The 17,934-nt window shown below is 40.5% G+C and overlaps 1 protein-coding gene and 1 pseudogene across 7 annotated transcripts in view; both read right to left on the bottom strand.

Annotated features, from left to right (window-relative positions):
* Positions 1 to 17,934, bottom strand: part of CRCP (CGRP receptor component) — a 79,391-nt gene that overhangs the window by 8,769 nt on the left and 52,688 nt on the right. For all 7 annotated transcript variants that reach the window (XM_060123204.1, XM_060123206.1, XM_060123208.1 and 4 more), the window contains 2 exons: positions 16,473 to 16,571; positions 13,836 to 13,930 (listed from right to left, as the gene is read on the bottom strand). In XM_060123204.1, the coding sequence (XP_059979187.1) occupies positions 13,836 to 13,930; positions 16,473 to 16,571 (194 nt within the window). The remainder of the gene's footprint in view (positions 1 to 13,835; positions 13,931 to 16,472; positions 16,572 to 17,934) is intronic.
* On the bottom strand, positions 2,356 to 3,832 carry LOC132505512 (DAZ-associated protein 2-like; annotated as a pseudogene).

The following is a 17,934-nucleotide window of genomic DNA, read 5'->3' as shown; positions in this document are numbered from 1 at the left end:
GGCCTGACTACCAACAGGCCAGATGTTACTCTGTAGACACTGGAGAGCAACTGAAGGAAGGAGTGACTTGCTGGGTCTAGAACACCTGAGAAAATGGAGGCAGAGACACTGTAATACTCAAAAGTTGTGAACCTGGGCAGCAGTAGCAGCAGCAGCAGGAAAGGAAATGAGAGTCTGGACCTGTGAAATGCTCCTGCTCACCTTCAGGTACAGTCAACAGGACCTGACAACTGCCTAGGTTGGGTCGGGGGGTGGGGTGAAGGAAATGCGAGAGTTAAGCCTTACTGTCAGATGTTTAGCCTGTTTGGAAAAAATGTATTAATTGAAAATTTGAATTTGAGTTTGTAGTACTTTTGGAACCACAATGAAGAGGTCTCAGTCGAACAGCCTGTCTAGTTTTAGTTCTAGTTTGGTCTAGAACTAAAGAAAAAGATCAGAGCTGGCTTTATTATCAAGGAGTTATGTGAAACCACGAGAGTGGAAATCGTAGTCCAGAGACCAGCTGCTGAGTAAATGAAGACCCAGACAGAACACCATAAAACACCTCTATTCAAGGGGCCGGGAGAGAAATCAGCAAAGGAGCAAGGAGTGAAAAGAGAAAAAGAAAACTTAGGAGAGTGGTGTGATGGAAACCAGGAGAGGAAAAGTTCAGGACAGAGGGTATTATCAACAATGTCAAATGCTGAAGAGAGGAAAGTAGGTTGATGGTACAGAAGTCACTGGATTTGCCAAAAAGGAGGGCACTGGTGGCCTGGGCAAGTAGTTCAGTGGAATAACAGTTACGGTGACAACTGGAGTGTGGGGACTGGGGAATAACTGTGGAGGAAATACCTCTTTTTTTTCTTTGTAATTCAATTATCATCACTTTATTCAAATCTTCAAAACAGTCTTTATTCTACATTTTTAGTATAAAAAACCCATAAGACAGATGCACCACAGTGCAGCTAAAGACATACAACACTGAACTTCCACAACAAACATGACATGTAGAGAACACAAAATTTAGGTGAAATGAAATTATAAGATAAAATAAAATCCAATTTCAGAAAACAAAAATCAAAAGATTAAGGATCCCGAAATATTCTTAGCCCTAGTGAGATTTCACTGGACTCAAGACATTTTGGAGTGAGACATTCACAATATGACCCCATTAACCCAGCTTAGGAATTCTTGGGAGCCATGAGTGGCCACATCAGGCACTCTGACAATAAATTGTAACCAATTTGTGATCTGAAAACTCCCCTTAATTTGGCTCTAAAGTCATCAGGCTTTTCAAAGGCATCCTCCTTGTTGCCCCTCTTATTTTAAACTGTTTCAGTACAGTTTGTATTGATATGCTTTGATATCAGGAAAAGTTGTTTTTCTGGCAACAAAGCAAATTTGGGTTTGGTTCATGTATAAAGAGATGATCTTTAAGGCGGGTCCAAAGGCACTCTCCACTTCTGCCTAAGGAGATCCAAAGTGGAAATAAAGGGGTCTGTGCTTAGGGCACAGAGGGAGTCTCAGAGGATCCTTGTAAAAGACTAGTTAAAAGATGACAAGTGGGGGCTTCCCTGGTGGCGCAGTGGTTGAGAGCCCGCCTGCCGATGCAGGGGACACGGGTTCGTGCCCGGTTCCGGGAAGATCCCATGTGCCGCGGAGCGGCTGGGCCCGTGAGCCATGGCTGCTGGGCCTGCGCTCCGCAACGGGAGAGGCCACAACAGTGAGAGGCCCGCACACAGCAAAAAAAAAAAAAAAAAAAAATATATATATATATATATATATACACGACAAGTGGGAGAAGTGCAAGGAGAGAAGGAAATGGGTCTGACTGCTTTCTGTCCTGCACCACTGATTCAATGGAGACTGGTGGGAGGGATGGAAGACTAGGGTAAAGGGTGGGATTAGAGCAAAGGGTGGAAAGGAAAAGGCAGACAACCAATGTGTTTCATTTATAACAAGTAATAAAAATCAAAGAATTACAGGAGATTAAAGACCAATCAGAATAATCTGGCAACTTTAATCAGAAGATCAAAGTTCTCTCCAAACCTAATTTCATGTTTTATTACTAAAAGCAAAGACCAGTATGGTACAGTATTACTCCAGAGAAACTAAAGGAAGGTCCCTAGGGCTGCTTCACTCACATTCATTTTATGAATGGATACACCCCCCTACATCAAAATGCTTCAGGGCGGTAATGCTACCACTATATATATGGTTTCTTATTAAGTTTGAGAAGTGATTGAAAGTTTGGGCACCAGAAAGACACCTCAACAACATGTGTCTAAACCGCAACTTCAGGTTAATGTGACTAAAGCAGTTATATTGTGAGAAGCTATGTGATGTCTTTCCTGGCACAGAGGTGGCCTTGGTTCCTCACCGGATGGTGTAGTCACCATCTGAGCCACCCATGGAGAAGATTCTCTCCCACTGAGTTACAAGGACATGGGCTCCCTGCATGACTGCAAGCTGCGCAGTGGGAGGATACCCGGTGCTGTAGGAGGAACCGTGCCAGCAGTAGCCTCAGCTCCAAATCTGGAACCTTCATCACACACTCCTCCCACCGGCACTGTTGAACCACCTGGAGATGGGACCAACCAGATACTAAGCCATGGGGACTCTGCAACCTAAAAGGCCAACGGCCACAGACTAGGCCGTGGGAAGATACCGTGAGGTGCCAGGAAAAGCAGCTGACGCGGTGGGGACTGTGGCAGCCCCTGAGTGCACAAAGCTCGGATGGCAGACCTCTGAGCAGGCAGGTGAAGCATCAGTACAGGGTGGAACCTGAGGAAGATGCAAGGTCTGAGAGTACACCGGATTCCCAGGAGGCTGCACAGGGTAGGCTGGCTGTGGTGGATACTGACCCCTGCCGTTCACGGAGGCTGTGGGTCTGGTTCAGCTCAGTGTAATGGACAGAAATGAGCTCTTGACAGGATAGAAGTAAAAAAGCAATTATGGCCTGAGGAGGGCAGGTTCTGAAGGGAAACTGAAGCATGTTTGTCGGCTAAGAACACAAGCAGGTGGAGAGGCTGAAATAACAGGAGAGAAAAGAAAAGACCCTCAAAAAAAACAAAAGTTCAAAGTTTCCATGAAAAGGCTCATGTTTCACTGAGATCACAGCAATGGGGAAAGAAAAAGCAAATTTTAGGAGATGTGAAGGGAAATGAGTTCATTTTGGATAGTTTTCTCAGTGAAGCAAAAGTGAGGTCACCTTCTGAGAGGTCTGGACGTGAAGAGGGTTAACAGGACTAAAAGCTGCAGAGAATCGAGTAAGGAGGAGACTAGGAATAAGACTAGGAATAAGCAAGCAGCTTTGAAGGACCAGCTGAGTTGGAAAATATGAATCCTCACTCAAAACAAAATTATTTATTTTAACCACCATCATCTAACAGCATGAATAAAGAATAAAGAGAAGGAAAAGACATGGCTGAATAAATGAACATCTCAGCTACAAATCAATCAAAGCAACAGAACTCAGTTTACTGAACAGTCATTATCCTGCCAGGCTCTGAAATGCTGGAAATGTTCCTACAGTTGCAAAAAGGATAAGTCTTCTACCGACAAAATCATTACAGCTACTCCCTGAAAAACCCCAACCTGGAGTCAAACCAACCAGTCAAGTTCTCTGCTCTGCACCCGCAGGAGCTGAGCCCTGCTGAAGTCAAGTCCCAGAACCACACGTACTGCAGGTGCCAGTTCTGGGGGCGGTGGTTACAAACATGCCCCCCGACTTCATAATCAGGCTTATTTTTATCATCTCTACTTTCTCTCCTTCACTTAATTCACGGCACTTTAGCTCCCCCCACAACTGGTCACCAAAACTGTTCTCATTAAAGGGTGCAGGGAGCTCCATGCTGACCACTTTTTTTTTTTTAATTAATTTACTTATTTTTGGCTGCATTGGGTCTTCATTGCTGCACATGGGTTATTTACAGACCTGGCTCTCAAAGGCAAGTCCTTCTACTCCTGGCAGACATGGCTGTACATCCTAAGGAGATCTCAGGATGAGACCTGGGGCTGCAAGCCAGGCTGCACTTCTTAAGAACAAAGTACCTCAAGCAAAAAAATTTAAATGATTAGAGAACCAAATGCCTTGGGGAATTAACATGCTACAGGAAAAGATGACATAGGACTTAGTGTCAAAGTGATTTTAAGCTGAGTCTCAAAACTACCATTTTGCTGAATAAAGCTATAAAGTCAAATAAAACATGGTTCCTCCCAAACCTTCAAGAACTCTAGCAATGGAGGCTTTTAAGGAAATTAATGCAGCTCCAGTTTGTACTACTAGAACCAGACCACTTAAGGGCTATTATCTTGAACCTCTTCTTCCTGAGAGAATGGTAGAGAAAAACTCTATCGGGATAATCAGAAATAAGAATTAAAGAGCACTTCACAGCAGTTTCTGTTATAAATGTGATTCCTGTCTTAAACTGTACTGGCTAGCACAAAATGATCCAGGTCTTGATAGCATATGGCAAGCAGCCCCCTGAGTCACCAGGCACTGAGGCCAAATGAATTCCAGTGGGCTGCAATAGTTGGCTCCCTCCCAGAGGAGCCGGGCCCAGGGACAGTGAACGAAGCCTGCCGGCCCCCTCTACTGTTGTTTTCAGAACAACACTGCCTGCAGCTTTTGCTTCCTACAGTCATAGATAACCTGTGTGTCATTAAGAACCCTGGCATGTTCATCTGTCCCAGGAATCAACCATTTAATGAAAAGTAGACATTAAAGGGTCAAAAAGGACTTTACAAATCTTCAAATTTAGGATCACAAATGGAAGAAGAGAACTGAAATAAATCCTCCCCTGAATATTACAGTCTACTTGAAATATATATAGATTATGGCCAATCATGAATCAGCTTGCAAGGCAACTGAATAGTAGCCAGGTGCATATTTATAGCAGAAAAGATGTAGGGATTGCGAAGCAAAACACCAGGCAAACAGCTGAGAAGAGGTCTTAAAAATCGACCATTAGGACTTCTGTTGTAGACAAGATGGAGTAAACCCACTAAAGCCTCTTTCTGTTGTTTACAACAACAACAAACGCAGGACAAAACACAAGAGCAAAAACCTGGACTCTGAAAACAAAAGTAGGTGGACTGGAAAGGGAAACAAAACTTGAAGAAAGCTAGAACTAGTTGGTGGGACTTCCCTGATAGTCCAGTGGTTAAGAATCCGCCTTCCAATGCAGGGGACGCGGGTTCAATCCCTGGTTGGGGAACTAAGATCCCACATGTCGCCGGGCAACTAAGCCCGCGCACCTCAACTACTGAGCCCGCACGCCTCAACTAGAGAGCCCACGTGCCACAGCGAAGAACCTTGCACTCTGAAGCCCACACACCACAACTAGAGAAAAACCCGCGTGCCGCAACAAAGTGCCTGCACGCTGCAACGAAGATTCTGTGCTGCAACTAAGACCTGATGCGTTCAAAGATAAATAAAGAAAATAATTTTTTTTTGCTGTACACGGGCCTCTCACTGCCTCTCCCGCCATGGAGCACAGGCTCCGGACGCACAGGCCCAGCGGCCACGGCCCATGGGCCCAGCTGCTCCGTGGCACGCAGGATCCCCCCGGACTGGGGCACGAACCCGCGTCCCCTGCATCGGCAGGCGCACTCCCAACCACTGCGCCAGCAGGGAAGCCCTAAAATAAATATTTTTTAAAAAAAGAAAAAAGAACTAATTGGTGTGGGGGATGGATGTGAATTTCTTTCTTTTCCTCCTTTCTCTCATAAGCCCTGATCCTCAGGACTGCCCTTAGCAGTACTGCCCTACAGCAGTAGTTTCACATGGAGCTGAAACTCCAAGAGAAATTCCATCTTTCTGGCCAGAAGATTGGGAAAAGGGGCCCCAGAGATCTGGAGATCTAGGTAAAGCCCACAACTCGAGGGCAGTTCCTCAGGGAGCCCTAGCAGCGGGTATATCCAGGAAGGGAGCCACTGTGGTCCAGAGTGCCAAGGAATATCTTTTTTTCCCCTCTCCTCTTTTTTCCTACCTTCTTTGCTCCAAGGGTGGCACCAGTAACAAATGCAAACAAAGGCAGCTAAAATGATGACAGAAATCTAGTACTTGTGGCAGAGGCCTAAAAAAGGGGGCACATGTGCGCCTGAGAGTCTGGGGGCAATCCCAGAGAGAAGAGCAAGAGAGAGGATTTCCCTAAATTTGAGTACCAATCAGCACAAATCTTAGGTTTAGCCCAAGCTATTCATGTGTAGAACAGCCCCAAACAACAAAGAGCAGAGACCCAGCACAGCAAACACACTGAGAAGTGAACAAGTTAAAACATAACTCCAGTCTCATATGCAAAAAAGATCCAAAGCAGCAGAACAAACAGTTTAAAATCTAAACTGATATTGAAATCCTTGCCATGTAAGCCAAGACAGACTTGAGGTGTGAACATAACTGGACGACCACCTGCTAAAAGAAACCAAAAGAAGCAACATTAACCAGAGGCATTTCACAGGATCCAGAGTTCTAAACAATATAATATTCAAAATGTTCAGGATACAATCTAAAATTATCTCAATGAGGGAAATATCACTCATTCTCAAGGGAAAAGTTCAACAGATACCAAATCTATCATGACCCAGATGTTGGAATTATCAGACAAAAACTTTAAAGTAGCTATTATTACAACATGAGATATACACAAACATTCTTTTTTTTTAAACATTCTTGAAATGAATGGAATAATAAAAGTTCTCAGGAAAAAGACAGAAATTATAAGTAGTAAACAAATGAAAATTTTAGAACTGAAAAATATAGGAAATTTTATAATTCACTATGTAGGCTTAATTAACAAAATAGAGTTGACAGAAGAAAAGAGTCTGCGAACATATAGACAGTTCAGTAGAAATTACCCCATTTGAACAACAAAGAGGGAAGAAAATGAACAGAGAGGATTCAGGGAAGATGGTAGAGTAGGAAGAACCAGGAATCTGCCTCCCCACCACCTAGACAACAACCATCTAGACAACTAGACCTAAATGTAAAATGCAAAACTATAAAACTCCCAGGAGATAACACAGGAGAAAACCTAGATGACCTTGCATATGGAATGACTTTTTAGATATAACACCAAAGACACAATCCACAAAAGAAATAATTGATAAATTAGACTTCATTAAAATTAAAAATATTTGCTCTATGAAACACAAAGTCAAGAAAACAAGATAAACCACAGACTGAGAGAAAATATTTCCAAAAGACACGTGATAAAGGACGGTTATCCAAAACACAGAAAGAATTCTTAAAACTCAGCAATAAAAAAACAAACAACCAGGGCTTTCCCTGGTGGCGCAGTGGTTGAGAGTACGCCTGCTGAGGCAGGGGACACGGGTTCGTGCCCCGGTCCGGGAAGATCCCACATGCCGCGGAGCAGCTAGGCCCGTGAGCCATGGACGCTGAGCCTGCGCGTCCGGAGTCTGTGCTCCGCAACGGGAGAGGCCACAACAGTGAGAGGCCCGCGTACCGCAAAAAAAAAAAAACCAAAAAACAAATAACCCAATTTTTAAAATGGGCAAAAGAACTACTTACAATAGCCAGGACATGGAAGCAACCCAAGTGCCCCATCAACAGATGACCGGATTAAAATGTGTGTGTGTATATGTGTGTGTGTGTGTGTATATGTATGTATATATATATACACACACACATATATATACATATACACACACACACACATATACACACAATGGAGTATTAGCTAAAAAAAATGAATGAAACACTGCTATTTGCAGCAACGTGGATGGACCTAGAGAATATTATGTGTAGTGAAATAAGTCAGACAGAGAAAGACAAATACTATACAATATCGCTTATATGCAGAACCTAAAAAAATAATACAGGGACTTCCCTGGCGGTCCAGTGGTTAAGACTTCATGCTTCCACTGCATGTAGGGGGCATGGGTTCGATCCTTGGTTGGGGAACTAAGATCCTGCATGCTGCACGGAATGGCCAAAAAAATTTTTTAATTAAAAATAAAAAAATAATACAAATGAATACATATGCAAAACAGACTCACAGATATATAAAACAAACTTGTGGTTACCGAAAGAGAGGGGGAAGGAGAGGGGACAAATTATGGGTATGGGATTAACAGATACAAATTACTATACATAAAATAGATAAGCATCAAGGATTTACAGAGAAAATAATCTGTATGATACCATAACAGTGGATACACGTCATTACAGATTTGTCCAAATCCAAAGAACTGTTCACCACCACAAGTAAACCCTAATATAAACTATGAACTTTTGGTGTTAATGACGTGTCAATGTAGGTTCACTGATTATAACAAATTTACCACTCTGATGGGGGATGTTGATAATGAGGGATGCTATGGATGTGAGGGGGATGGAACATATGGGAAATCTCTGCACCTTCCCCTTACGTTGCTATAAACCTAAAACTGATCTAAAAACATGAAGTCTTTAAAAGAAAAAACATTCTGCAAAGGTGCCAGAGTAGGAAGTACCAGCAATCTGTCTCCCTGCCTAGAAAACAACTGTACTCCTGCAATCTGTCTGATATTAACTATTTTGAAACTCTGAAGTCTACTGAAGGCTTGCAACTTCCAGGGGAAGTTCTGGAAGGTAAAAAGCAGTTAATTTTGGTCAATTTTAGATCTTAGCACAGTAGCAGCACCCATCCCCCAACTCCAGGGGCGGGCAGCTGTGCCCACGTTCCTGGAGCAGCTTGTACACAGCTTGTGGAAGCTACAGAGGGCAAAAAGTACCCTGTCCTCCAAATATCAAGGATCTGTGCTCTAATCACTGACTAGAGCTTCTGATCAGAGGTGCAAGCAAAGGGGCAGCAGCCATTGTTGTTGCACCTCCCCCTCCAGCTGAAGTGACTTTTAGAATTTAAAGGGCTGGTGTCCTTTTTTCCCCCAACCCTTCTTTTTTTTTTTTCCTCCCTAAAGTTCAGACACTAAAGGCTGGGGCATTCAAAAATAACTGCATATATGGGAAAAATCAGAGTGACTGTGCATGCCTAGGGAAAGAGGCACACTCAGAAAAGACCTGAGAAGACCTTGGGTTTATACCTCAAGCTGATCTGTAGCACAGAAACAGCCTATAAGACAAAAATAGCAAACAATAAACAAAAATCAGCAAGCCTAGGGGAAGGAAGAAAATCTGATTTCCAGAGTTACAACATTATTAGATCAAATGTCCAGTTTTCAACAAGAAATCACAAGGTAAACAAAGAAACAACTAAGTATGGCCCACTCAAAGGAAAAAAATAAATAGAAAACGTCCTTGAAAAAAACCTGATGGCCGGTCTACTAGACAAAGGCTTTAAAACAACCGTCTTAAAAGAGGCTCCAAGAATGAGGGGCTTCCCTGGTGGCGCAGTGGTTAAGAATCCGCCTGCCAAGGCAGGGGACACAGGTTTGAGCCCTGGTCCGGGAAGATCCCACATGCTGTGGAGCAATTGAGCCAGTGCACCACAACTACTGAGCCTGTGATCTAGAGCCCACAAGCCACAATTACTGAAGCCTGTGTGCCTAGAGCCCGTGCTCCACAACAAGAGAAGCCAATGCAATTAGAAGCCCGTGTACCACAACAAAGAGTAGCCCCCGCTCACCACAACTAAAGAAAACCGCACACAGCAACAGACCCAATGCAGCCAAAAATTAATTAGCTAATTAATTTTTTTTAATTAAAAAAAAGATGCTCCTAGAATTAAAGGAAGATGTGGAGAAAGTAAACAATGTATAAACAAAATGGTAATATCAATAAGAGACCCAAACAAACAAAACAAATTCCAGAGCTGGAAAGTACAATGACTGAAATGAAAAACACTAAAGGGATTTGAAGGCAAATATGAACAGGCAGAACAAAGAATCGATGAACTTGAACAGAAAAAAAGAAGATTAAAGAAAAGTGGACAAAGCCTAAGAGGTCTCTGGAGCACCAAGAAGTGGACCAACATATACAGTTTGGGAGTCCCAGAAGGGACTAAGTGTCCATCAAGAGATGAATGGTTAAAGAAGATGTGGTGTGTGTGTGTGTGTGTGTGTGTGTGTGTGTGTGTGTGTGTGTGTGTGTGTGTGTGTGTGTGTGTGTGTGTGTGTGTGTGTGTGTGTGTGTAACAATGGAATATTACTCAGCCATAAAAAAGAATGAAATAATACCATTTGCAGCAACATGGATGGACCAATAGATTATCATACTAAGTGAAGTAGACAGAGAAAGACAAATATCATATTATATCACTTATATGTGGAATCTAAAAAAAAAAAAGATACAAATGAACTTTTTTACAAAACAGAAAAAGACTCACAGACATAGAAGACAAACTTGTGGTTACCAAAGGGGAAAGGAGGGAAAAGGTGTGGAGGGATAAATTAGGGATTTAGGATTAACAGACACACTAGTATATATAAAACAGATAAACAACAAGGACCCACTATATAGCACAGGGAACTATATTCAATACCCTGTAATAACCTATAATGGAAAATAATTCTGAAAAAGAATATATATATATATATATGTATGTATGTATAACTGAATCACTATGCTGTATACCTGAAACTAACACAACATTGTAAATCAACCATACTTCAATTAAAAAGTTTCCTTGTCTTTAAACAACAACATAAAAAACAGAGGCTTGGGGACTGTAGAACAATTATCAGAGTTCTAACAGTTGTTTCTTTGGAGTTCTGAAAAGAAAAGAGGAAGACACTGGGGCAGAAAAAAATATTTAAAGAAACAATGACCCAAAACTTCACAAATTGGGTAAGACACAAAAATTTACATAATCAAGAAGCTCAGCAAAGATAAACTAAAAAATATATATATATATATTATATATATATATCATAATCAAATCTTCAAAGACCAAACATAAAGAAAAGTATTGAAAACAGTCAGAGGAAAATAATACATTACATATTGGCATGACCACAGATTTCTCATCAGAAACCATGGCAATCAGAAGACACTGAACTAACATCTTTAACGTGCTGAAAGAAAAGATCATTCAACCCTGTGAAACTATCCTTCAGGAATGAAAGAAAATAATAACATTCTCATTTGAAAGAAAACTGTAGCCAGCAGGCCTGTTCTAAAAGAACGATAGAGGAAGTTCTTCAGGCTGAATGATAAAAAGTAAACATGGAACAGGAATGAATGAAGAGCAAAAGAAATAGCAAAATTCTGGGTAAATATAAAAGACTGTTTTTGTCCTCTTATGTTCTTTAAAATATGTAGAAGTATAGAACGTAAGTAATAAAACACTGCTAAACACTATTTTCAACATATATAGATGTAATAAATATGACAACTGTAACAAAAGGGAGAAGATAAAATAAGAAGTGTTGATGAGGATCTGGAGAAATTAGAACCCTTGTGCACTGTTTGTGGGAATGTAAATGGAGCAGACACTATGGAAAACAGTATGGCAGTTCCTCAAAAATTTTAAAATAGAATTATCATAAGATCCAGCAAACGTGGCTTCTGGGTATATACTCAAAAGAACTGAATGCTGGGTCTCAAAGAGATATTTGTACATTCATGTTCATAGCAGCATAATTATGTGCAACAGCCGAAAGGTGGAAACAACCCAGGTATACATCAGTTGATAAATGAATAAACAAAATGTCATATATACATGAAATGTAATACTATGCAGACTTCAAAAGGAAGGAAAATCTGACACATACTATAATATCAATGAACCCTGAAGACATAATAAATGAAATAAGCCAGTCACAAAAGAAAAAATACTGTATGATTCTCATATGAGGTACTTAAAGTAGCCAAATTCATGAGACATAAAGCAAATTGGTGGTTACCAGGGCTAGAGGATGCGGAATATGGGGAGTCATTGTTTAATGGGTATAGAGTTTTAGTTTTGCATGATGAAAAACTGTCCTGTGGATGGATGGCAGAGATGTGCAACAATTAAATATATCTAATGCCACTGAATCACACACTTAAAAATGGTTAAAATAAAAAGATAACAATATTAAATAATATTCAGACTTTTTTTTTAAGACAAATACTATATGATTCTAATTACATGAGGTATACAGAATAGTCAAATCCACAGAAACAGAAAACAGAGTGGTCGTGTCAGGAGCTGGGGAGAGCAGGAAATGGGGAGTTGTGTAATTGGTATACATATTGTTTTGTAAGATTTTAAAAGTTCTGGGGACTTCCCTGGTGGCGCAGTGGTGAAGACTCCACTCTCCCAATGCAGGGGGCCCAGGTTCATGGAACTAGATCCCACATGTGTGCCTCAACTAAGAGTTCGCATGCTGCAACTAAGGAGCCTGTGAGCCACAACTAAGGAGCCAGTAAGCCGCAACTAAGGAGCCCATGAGCTGCAACGAAGGAGCCTGCCTGCTGCAACAAAGACCCAGTACAACCAAATAAATTTAAAAAAAAAATTCTGGGTATTGGTTACACACAATGTGAACACTATACTTAATATAGATGAACTGAAGGCTTAAAAGTGGTTAAGATGGAAAAAAAAAGTGGTTAAGATGGTAGGGCTTCCCTGGTGGCGCAGTGGTTAAGAATCCGCCTGCCAATGCAGGAGACACAGGTTTGAGCCCTGGTCCAGGAAGATCCCACATGCCACAGAGCAACTAAGCCCATGCACCACAACTACTAAGCCTATGCTCTAGAGCCTGCAAGCCACAACTATTGAGCCCATGTGCCAGAACTACTGAAGTCCGTGTGCCTAGAGCCTGTGCTCCGCAACAAGAGAAGCCACTGCAATGAGAAGCCCACGCACCGCAACAAAGACCCAACGCAGCCAAAAAAATAAATAAATTTTTTAAAAAATGGTTAAGATGGTAAATTTTATGTTATGTGTATTTTCTCACAAAAATAAAACAAACTGTAAACATACACACAAGCACACATATGCACACATTTGAAAGATGTTTGTCTTCAGAGTTCATTTAGAGAAGAGAGGCAAGGGGAAAAGGGCACTTAGTTTACTGATAGTGTATCAACTGTGCGCCTGAACTAACACCAAATGTTTCCTCCAAAAGAAAATTATTGATTATTCTCAATGAATGACAAAAGCTTTTTGGATTTATCAGCTCTAGTATCAATTTTAAAGACTATGGCTAGTTTTCTTCTCATGGAAACTTTTGATCTAATTCTTAATGTTTTTAATTCCTACAAACTTAACTTATTCAAGAAAGTCACCAAGAAAGTAAATGGGCAGTAGAAGAGCAGACAAAATATTATCAAGCCATTTTTGCCCCAAACAAACACAAATGTGAAATGACTTAATTCATCAACTTTATAAAAAGCCCTTCAATTTGTGAATCCCGTTTTTCAAAGAATTTAGTCTGAATGCTGGGAAGGGGTTATGGGAAGATTTTTGGGAAACATTTTTGAGATTAAAAAGCCCACTATATTCTGTTTCTGGCTCTAGAAGGATCCCAGTGTCTAAGTCTCAGTTGTCTCATCTACAGTACCATGACCCTGGGACTTCCCTGGTGGCGCAGTGAGAATCCGCCTGCCAATGCAGGGGACACAGGTTCGATCCCTGATCCAGGAATATCCCACATGCCGCGGAGCAGCTAAGCCTGTGCACCACAACTACTGAGCCTGTGCTCTACAGCCCGCGAACCTAGAGCCCGTGCTCCACAAGAGAAGCCACCACAACGAGAAGCCCGCACACAGCAACGAAGACCCAAAGCAGCAATCAATCAATAAATCAATAAATAAATTTATACAATACCATGACCCTACGCCCTGTGTACTGATTACAATTCAAAACCCAACCCAATATAAATACACAGTTGCTGAGGATGACTTTTATAAGCTATCATTTTCATTATGTGTCAGTCTTTTCCCACTTAAGATTATTTTTACTTACTTGGTTAACTTGTGGCTTTTCACTGCTGTGAGAAATTCTCTCACAATCTCAGGACTCTGGTGCCTGCATGGTGTTTTTGATATGTATTTTAATGTCTACAAAAAAAAAAAAGGGAAAGGCAAGCATAAGACAAACAACCCCAAATGACAAAAAGAGAAGCCAATGGCTATAATTTAGTATTCTAAAATTTTGCTTCAAAAATCTTTTGTAAAACAAATGCCTTCAGAAGACTCAATCTTCATATAATGGGAATTCCTCAAAAATAAAACCAGTAGCTAGAACAAAAAGATTACTGAAATTTTAGAATAAAGCTTTTCTGATCTTAAAGAAAAAACTCAGTCTGACAACTGTGTTATCATGTATCAATTTTTTATAGACAGGGAACCCGAAGAATAAAATAAATAGCCTTAAGTCCATATATAAATGACCCAATAAATGGATTAGAAGGAACAACTCTTTCTTACAAAGAATTCTAACAATTAAACATAGAATGAGGGAAATAAATCACCATTGGGCAATCGCACCATAGGAATAATTAATGCAGGAAGGATCCACCAATGAATACTAAAATTAATGGGCAAAAGCTTAAGAAGTAGGATATTTGCATAGTCTCAAAGCAGCTTCCCCAAAATATTTATTAATTACTGTGGTAGTTTTAATGTGTGTCCTCAAATTCTTTAATATCCCTCCCTTAAGAGATGAAGCCTATTCCCCTTCCCCTTGTATGTGGGCTGGACTAGGTGACGCTTTGCTAATTAACAGAATATGGAAATGGAAAAACAGTAACTTTACAGTGGAGAAACCAGGCAGACACCACCTTAACCAAGTTATCAAAGTTAACAGCATCAGTAATAAGACACTGATACCATGTACTCTGTATCACGAAATGAGAAGGGCACATTTATTACCAAAGTAACTTTCCTTAAGGCACTAAAAATTAAAAGCAAGAACTTAAGAATTAATAGAGTGGGGACTTCCCTGGTGGCACAGTAGTTAAGAATCTGCCTGCCAGTGCAGCGGACATGGGTTCCATCCCTGGTCAGGGAAGATCCCACGTGCCACGGAGCAACTAAGCCCGTGGTCCACAACTACTGAGCCTGTGCTCTAGAGCCTGTGCTCCACAACTACTGAAGCTTGCGTGCCTAGAGCCCATGCTCCACAACAGGAGAAGCCACTGCAATGAGAGGCCCATGCACCACAACGAAGAGTAGCCCCCGCTCGCTGCAACTAGAGAAAGCCCACGTGCAGCAACAAAGACCCGATGCAGCCAAAAATAAATTAATTAATTAAAATTTAAAAAAAATTAATAGAGTGATAGTGAGCATAAACTAATTAACTGTGTAGTTAAGGGTGCTTGATAGTTTGAAACGTGTATAAAACTAATTACCAACAATCTTTATTTCCTTCTTTGAAAGAGATGAACTATATAATGTGAAAGAACACGAATGAATAAATGAACTGTAGGGTTCTAAACACACAATTAAATGAAAAAAATCAGATGGGAAGGAATGGTGACGAAAGTGTTAAATTCCTTATTTTCCTTAAAAGAGATTATGATACATTAATGCAAGTTTAAAAATGTCTTTGAAAAGAAAAATTAAAAGAGTTAAATCCAAACCTCTTTAAAGACAAAATCAAAATTGAAAGCAAATAACAAGAAAAAACAAAATGACAGATATAAAAATCAAACATTATATAACAAATACAACAGCTTAAGCATAAGATTGGGAGAGAATGCAACAAACTATCAACTAGATATTAAGATTATGAATTACTTTTGATTTCTTCTTTATGCTTTTTTGTACTTTCTAAGTTTTCTACCATAAAAAGTATCACTTTCTCTGTAATAAAGAATTTGGCTTCGCTAAAACGGAGAGTCTGGACTTTGCCCTCAGCTTTTGGGAGGTAATCTCCATGCTCCTGGAACATTATATCTAATAGGAGTATCTTTGTCTGGGGGCCTTATGTCCTACTGGATGGTCTTAACAATGAGATTTAGAGTAGGGGCTTTGGGACATGCAGTATCAGTAGACCTGAAGGCTAACATGAACTACATAGGCAATCAATCATTCAATCATGCCTAGGTAATGGAGCCCCAGTAAAAACTCTGGACACCAAAGCTTGGCCGAGCTTCCTTGGCTGGCAATATTCTGTGTGTATTAACACACACTGATTTCAAGAGAAATGTGCTCTGACTCCACATTAGAGAACAGTGGAAGCTCTGCATTTGGTATTTCTCCTGGCACCTGCCCCATTTGCTTCTTCCCCTGGCCAAATTTAATCTGTATCTTTTCCTTGTAATAACCTGTACCAGTGAACATAATAGCTTTTAGCAAGTTCCGTGAGTACTTCCAGTGAATTATTGAACCTGAGGGTGGTCGTGGGTCTCCCCGACTTGCAATTGGTATTAGAAGTGATGGCAGACTTTTAATTATTCCCTCCTCTGACTTTGCAATTGGTTCACACTCGCAATTGGCCAAACTCTTTCCACTTCTATAAACAGGATAAAAACTGGGTTACAGTAAACCTACTCAAATCAGATAATAGGTAGTCATGATTCAGTGGCCAGTCATCAGCAAGATAAACCAACCCCCTTCAATGGCAGTTTGGGTAGAACTTCCAAAAACCTAGGCTTACTTCATACGTGATAGTATTCAAGTTCTGTTGCCCGGAACTGTGTTTATTCTTTCCACTTTCTTTACGCTGCTCTTTCATATCAGTTAGTAACTGGAACACCTAGGAAGAGATATACAAAAGATTTCCATAAGTAAATTTGAGAAATGTATCTATTCCAAGGTCAATGATTTTAAAGGATGAAGAGAATAATATCTCTTTTCTTCTCATAAACCCTCCCCCAAACTCTTGCATTAGAGCAAATAAGTCCGAGAAGCATGTGACTTGTTGAAAATGCTCTTGGGCTTCCCAGGTGGCACAGTGGTTAAGAATCTGCCTGCCAATTCAGGGGACACAGGTTCGAGCCCTGGTTCGGGAAGATTCCACATGCCATGGAGCAACTAAGCCTGTGTGCCACAACTACTGAGCCTGTGCTCTAGAGCCCACGAGCCACAACTACTGAGCCCACGTGCCACACCTACTGAAGCCCGTGTGCCTAGAGTCCGTGCTCCGCAACAAGAGAAGCCACCACAATGAGAAGCCAGTGCACCGCAATGAAGGGTAGCTCCCACTCACCACAACTAGAGAAAGCCCACACACAGCAAGCAACAAAGACCCAACGCAGCCCAAATAAATTAATTAATTAAAATAAATTTAAAAAAAAAAAATAAAAATGCTTTTTTATCTAAGTCAAATACTGCAAATTCATTTGTTTACATAAACTATTTCAAGTGTTTCCTACCAATACACACCATATAACTGATCTCCTTGGCTCTCAAAAATAATATTCTGAGTATTTGAAAGTAAATTTTCCTATAATATGAACATCTCAATAGATGCAGAAAAAGCAATTGACAAAATTCAACATCTATGATCAAAACTCTAAACAAAGTGGGTATAGAGGAAACATACCTCAACATAATAAAGGCCATACATGATAAGCCCAGAGCTAACATCATACTCCACAGTGAAAAACCAAAAGCTTCTCTAAGATCAGGAATAAGACAACGGTGCCCACTCTTGCCTCTTTTATTCAACATAGTATTGGAAGTCCTAGCCAGGGCAATTAGGCAAGAAAAGGAATAAAATTTAGCCATCCAAATGGGAAAGGAAAAAGTAAAACTGTCACTATTTGCAGATGACATGGTATTACTTATAGAAATCCCTGAAGACTCCACCAAAAAACTGTTAGAATAAATGAATTCAGTAAAGTTGCAGGATACAAAATCAACATACAGGAATCTGTTATGTTTCTATACACTAATAACAAACTATTAAAAGAGAAATTAAGAAAACAATCCTATTTATTATAATTGCAACAAAAAAGATAAAATTAGGAATAAATTTAACCAAGGAGGCAAAAGACCTGTACAGTGGAAACTATAAGACACTGATGAAAGAAACTGAAGAAGACACACATAAATGTTCATGCATTGGAAGAATTAATATTGCTAAAATGTCCATACTACCCAAAGCAAACTACAGG

The sequence above is a fragment of the Lagenorhynchus albirostris genome, chromosome 15, assembly GCF_949774975.1.
Source record: "Lagenorhynchus albirostris chromosome 15, mLagAlb1.1, whole genome shotgun sequence".
NCBI classification, from domain to species: Eukaryota; Metazoa; Chordata; class Mammalia; order Artiodactyla; family Delphinidae; genus Lagenorhynchus; species Lagenorhynchus albirostris.
The sequence above is the reverse complement of the archived record's forward strand: the minus strand, read 5'-3'. Positions and strand labels throughout refer to the sequence as shown.